We start from the raw sequence: 6000 nt of genomic DNA on the forward strand, positions 1-6000 counted from the left end.
TGGGGGATGCAGAATGGTTTAGGTGGGGGTGCAGTGGGATGCAGTGGGATGGAGCAAGGTCTCAATGGAGATGCAGGAGGGATGCAACAGGGGTGCAGCAGGGATGCAGGATGGATTCAGACAGATGCAGTAGTATGCAGTGGGAATGCAGTGGGATAGAGTAGATATGAAGCAGGGATGCAGTGGAAACGCACTGGGATACAGTAAATGTGCAGCAGAATGCAGTGGGAATGCAATAGGGGTGCAGTAGGAATGCAGTGGGGATGCAGAAGGGATGGAGCAAGGTTTCAGGGAGGATGCAGCAGGGATGCAGTGGGAATGCACTTGGGATGCAGTAGGGATGCAAGAGAGGGGGATGCAGGGAGATGAGGAGATCCAGGGATGCAGGAAAGATGCAGGAAGGATACAATAATGTGGTGGGATGCAATGGAACGCAGCAGGGATGTAATAGGGATGCAATAGGGATGTAGCAGGGATGCAGGAAGGATTAACAAGGGCTACAGTGGGATGCAGCCCCTTTTTCACCCACCCTCCCCATTGCCACAGTGGGGAGAGCAGTCCCCAAACACGGCTGTTTGAGTAAGAGCAAAAGCTGTGAGGTGAGCAGGGCGCCACAGGGTGTGACAGCACTGTGTCATGGCACAGCTATGCCAGCAATCCAGGCCTGGGATGGGGCACGGCTTCCTGCAGCCCGCAGGCACCACGGCCCATGGGTGCCAACGCTGGGCATAGGGCCCTGCTTACACTGCTATCACACCAAATCCTCTGTGGGCTGAGCTGCAGGGGGACAGTGCTGTGTAGTTGGAGTAAGGGATGGGAAATCCTATGGAATCTGTGTGGGAAAAGCTTCCTGGAAACAGAGTGAGGTCACCCCTGCACCCAGCCTGATGTGTGCCCATTCCCCAGCAGCTCCCATCGATGGCCCCGGTGCTGCCGTGGGGTTTGGCTGCTGCTGCATCCATTGGGTTTCTGCTATTGCTGTTCCTCTGCGCCTTCTGCCCCAGGTATGTGCCCTCAAGTGGGGGAAATGTGAGGACGCAGCACCCCATGGGGGTCGTGCCATGGTTTTTGGCTCAGCCAAAGGGCGGCCATGGGGACATCAGTGTCACCATTCCCTTTCTACAGGGCGAACGGACGCTTCTCCACCCAGAGCACCGCAGGAAACTCCGGGCTGGTGAGAGCGGTGTGGCCGGGGGGGGCTCTGCTCTGTGTCCCCTTCCCCTTTTTGTCCCCGTGTGCCCACTGCTAACGTCCCCATCTCAGTGACAGTCGGTCCCCACTGTTGCGTACCCATAACAACCCGTCCCTGCGGGGGGCAGCCGGACAAGGGGACAAACGGGCTGTGCACGCCTCCATCCCCTATGACCGAATCCTTTCTTTACCCAAAACGAGACGTTGTCGGATGTCGCCGCGTCGCTCCTTGGGGACAGCGCTGTCGCACGGGCTTGGACAGCCCCCCAGCGTCGACAGCGGGAACGGCCCCGAACCCCCCCCCAAAAAAATACAAACCCAAAACATCAGGGGGACGCGGGGACAGCCCTCGCGGTGGGGGAGTGGGGAGGATCTCGCTTGGGGTTGAGAGGCACTGAGCCCAGCGCAACCCTAAAGGCCGGAGCGGATATTTGGGGGGTTGGGGGGCGATAAGGGGCGATAAGGCGCAATGGGGGGCAGGCATGAGCCGTGTGGGCGTGCACGAGTGTTGCACAAGAGTTTGGGGCGGGTGCACGAGTGTCTCTGTTTCTGCTGCAGGTGACGCTGTCGGGACCGGACTGCAGAGATGGGGAAGCAGCGCTGCTGGGAGGTAGGGACGGGGCAGGGGACAGAGACACGGGGACAGCGATGGGGACAGGCAGCGGTGGCATTCCGCTACCCCCGGTCCTGCTACTGTGGGTGCTCCTACTGCCCCACGCACAGCCACCTGCACGGGTGCTGCGCACGAGCAAACCATTGCACACGCCTAAGTGTGCAACACGCGCGTGCAAACGTGCACACGCAAACTCGCTTCTGTGCAACCCTCCGTGCGCGCGCGGCCAATTGCATTTGCACACTTGCCTGCGGGCGTGCAAATACACGTGCACAGACACAAGTGTGCATGCACGCGTATCTGCGCGCTGTGCCACCGCAGTCCGAAGGTCCGTGGCGCGGTGCTGCCGGAGCAGTTAATGATTTGCTCGCTCAGAGGACTGGGAGGAGCCGCGGCTCTGCGGGACTTTGAGCTGCTGCTCACATTGGAGCGCCCACGTTGGGGTGCTCAGGGTGGGGTGCTCACTTTGGATCTTTGCGTTGGGGTGAACGGCTTGAGATGTTTGCGTTAAGGTGCTCCCATGGGGATGCTCCGCCTGTAGCGCCCGTTTTGGGGTGCTCACATGGGGAAATTTTTTACAGAGGGAGAGGTGAGGTGCTGGAACAGCTGCCCAGAGAGGTTGTGGATGCTCTGTCCCTGGAGGTGTTCAAGGCCAGGTTGGATGGGGCCCTGGGCAGCCTGGTCTAGCATTAGGTGGGAAGGTTGGTGGCCCTGCGTGTGGCAGGGGGTTGGAGATTCATGATCCTTGAGGTCCCTTCCAACCCTGGCAATTCTGTGATTCTGTGGATGATTGCACTGGGATGCTCACATTGGGGTCCCCACTTTGGGATGCCCATGTTGGGGTTCTCACCTTGGGATGCCCATTTTAGAGTGCTCAAGTTGGGGCGCTCACACTTGGGATGTTTGCATTGGGATGCTCAGATTGGACGCCCATTTTGGATGCTCACATGGGAATGCTTGCATTGGGATGTTCAAGTTGGGATGCTCACTTGGGATGCTTACATGGGAATGCTTGCACTGTGCTACCCACGTTGGGGTGCCCGTGTTTGGATGCTCAGGTTGGGATGCTCACTTTGGGATCTTTGTGTTGGGGTGATCAATTTGAGATGTTTGTATTAGGGTGCTCACATGGGGTTGCCCACAGTGGAGCACCCATTTTGGGGTGCTCAGGTTGGGGGTGCTCACGTGGAGATGCTTGTAGTGGGATGCTCACATTGGGGTGCCCGCTTTCAAGTGCCCATGATGGGATGTCCTCTTTGGAATACTCAGTGTTGTGGTGCTCACACTGGGATGCTTGCACTGGGATACTCACACTGGGGTGCCAACTTTGAGGTTCCTACACTGGAGCGTTCAGGTTGGGATGCTTGCATTGGGATGCTCACTTTGGGATGTTCACATTGGGATGTTTGCACTGAGATACCCACACTGGGGTGCTCAGGTTCAGGTGCCCACTTTGGGATCTTCATGTTGGAGTGATCAGCTTGAGATGTTTCTCTTAGTGTGTTCACATTAGAATGCCCACACTGGACTGCCCACTTGGGGGTGCTCAGGTTGGGATGATCACATATGGATGATTTCATTAGGATACTCATGTTGGGATGCCCACTTTGGGGTGCTCAGGTTGGGATGCTTAAACTGGGATCCCACATTGAGACGCTCCCATTGGTGTGCTCACCTTGAAATATTCACAATTGGAGCATGTCCACTGGGGTGCTCATGCTGGGATGCTCCCATTGGTGTGCTCACACTGAGATGTTCACTTTGGGAGAATCTCCATTGGAGATTCCATTGGGGTGTTGATGCTGGGTCCCGTTGGGATGCTCACACTGGAATGCTCAGGGGTTTCAGGACACACTGGAATGGGGCAGGGGTTTCAGGACACACATGGAAGGCAGCAAGGAGGCCATGGCTCTGGCCAGGATCCGACCCCACAACACAAGCCCGTGGTCCTGCACCCAACCACTTGCTGCAGGGAACCTGCACCCCAAGTCCCACAGCACCATGTCCCTGCAACTTTACAACAGGAAGAGGAACACTCACAATGCAGAAGGAAACCTATTCCAGAGCCTCCTTCATCTTGGAGGTGAACAAACCGGCTCGGCACCCACTGCCATCTCCTGCTGTTGACAGATCCTGCGCATGGGGCAGAACCTCCTCCTTAAATAAATATTTGAGCAGCAAGGGAAGGCGGGAAGCACAGGATGCATGGGGTTTTCCTTTGCTTTCTGTTGAATTTCTTGCAAAAACCAAAGAGAAGGAATAGAAATGGCAGGCGGGAGGAAATAGGAAACACACCAAAGCTCTCATTTAAGAACATTTCCTCATTGCTAACTTACCCTGAAATTAGGGGGTGCCCCCAAGCATTTCCCCTGCCTCACCCTCTCCCTCTCCTTCCCTGCAGGTGCATCGCCTTGCAGCAGGACAGACGTCAGCAGTGAGGGGAACACGGACATCTCTGGGTCACCACACCCCAACACATCCACTAAATCTCCCCCGAGGACCCCAGACTTCCTGCGTCACCGGCAGCTCCCACTGCTGCCCGGTGACACCGCAGAGCCTGCAGTGGACACAGTGCAGGATGCCCAGGGGCCCATCTATGAAAGCATCCGCTACAAATCCCAGAAGCTCAGTGCTGGGCTGGAGAAGCCCTATAAGGACGATGGGGACAGTGGGGACGGTGGGGATCCGGTGCAGTGCTTTGTTGTGCAAGAGGAGCCATGCAGCCCGGGCAGCCCCATACCTGTGTATGCTCGTATCTGCAAAGTGTCCCGGGCACCACAGCACATGGTACCCAACAGCATCGAGCCCGAGGAAGAGGCAGCTCCAGCACTGCCAGAGAAGCGTTTCGACATCCTGTAGGATGGGATGGAGGGATCTCAGGATTGGACACTGGGAAAAAGCTGGGTGCTAGGGAAAGGTTCCGTCCCAGAGGGTGGTGGGCATGGAACAGCTCCCCAGGGCAGTGGGCACGGCCCCCACCTGCTGGAGCTCAGGGAGCATCAGACACCGCTCTCAGACACTGGCTTTGAGTTTTGAGTGTGCTGCTGGGTGTCCCCACACACCTGCAGCCCTGGGAGCAGCTTGGTGCTCACCCTGCACTGATGGAGTATGGGCAACTCAGGGTCTTCTCAGATCATGGCAACTCAGAGCTTTCCCCCCAAAATACCAAGCTGCATCCCATGGAGACACAGCATAATTCCCTGTGTCACCAGGCTGGGCTTTGCTCTGCCTCATGCAGTGGCTTTGCTGGGGCTGAGTCAGATGGAGCAGAAAGGGATTTTGCTTTAAAGGAAAAAAAAAAAACAAAACCTAAGAAGAATACGCCTTTGACGTGACTCCTGGCACAGGAGCTGGGGACGTTTCTGTTCTCACGTGTCGGTGGCTGGCGGCATGCTGCATGGGGTGACTCATTTTGGTGCAAGATCTGGGGAGCTCTCGGAGCCAGGGGAAATCAGGGACGTTACTCAGCCCTCTGCTCAGCACTTCTTAATGTTCCCGGAGGTGCCCTCGGCCACTGCAGGGCAGTGCTGGGGGAAATCCCAGTGCTGCAGACTCCAGAAGTGTCCATGTGCTGAGTGCTCCCAATAACATATGGGCATGGCCCCATTTTCAGCTGTTAGATAATCACTTCCAGTGCACACAATGGTGTTGCTCACCTGCTGTCCTATACACTCATCTGCCTTCCTATATGCTCATTCACCACCTTCGACAGCCATCTGTCTCCTATATGCATGTCTACCTTCCTAAACACACCTACATTCCTACATGCTCACTGCCTGAATGCATGTTCATCTGCCTCCATGTACACCTCTCTCTATACTCATCTCCCTTCCTATACAGTTGTCCTCCTATAAGCTCACATTAGGCTTTGGTAGCCCAAAGGTTGCCTGTTTGGGGAATATTCACAAGAATTCCCAAAATTGCTGCCCAAGAGATGCAACCCAGGCAGTGACAGAGCAGTGTCAGATCCTGGAGTGGCTCCCTAGCAAAAGCAAGCAGGCTCCAGGGCTGTGCCTTGGCCGGTGTTACCCCCAGGTGTTACGGGTTTTTTTTGCGTGCCGCTCAAAGGACAAGTTGGTTAATGATTAATTTTCTATCTTGAATGAAGCGGTGGGGAAGAACTAGGGCTGGCTGGGTGGTGAACAGCTCATCATGGAGCTCCCAGCCAGTTTGGGAAGGGAGATCTGGGTAAGGAG

At 56.2% G+C, this 6000-nt stretch overlaps 1 protein-coding gene across 1 annotated transcript; it reads left to right on the plus strand.

Moving 5' to 3' along the window:
* Positions 1-918: 918 nt before the first annotated feature.
* On the plus strand, positions 919-5493 carry LOC149919255 (uncharacterized). Its single transcript, XM_090136558.1, has 4 exons — positions 919-1004; positions 1126-1174; positions 1750-1801; positions 4206-5493. Exons 1-4 carry the CDS (start codon positions 919-921, stop codon positions 4661-4663), a joined length of 645 nt encoding a protein of 214 aa, XP_089992684.1. The 3' UTR covers positions 4664-5493.
* Positions 5494-6000: the final 507 nt, after the last annotated feature.

This window comes from Phasianus colchicus, chromosome 2 (genome assembly GCF_987193195.1).
Source record: "Phasianus colchicus chromosome 2, bPhaCol1.hap1.1, whole genome shotgun sequence".
Classification (NCBI taxonomy): Eukaryota; Metazoa; Chordata; class Aves; order Galliformes; family Phasianidae; genus Phasianus; species Phasianus colchicus.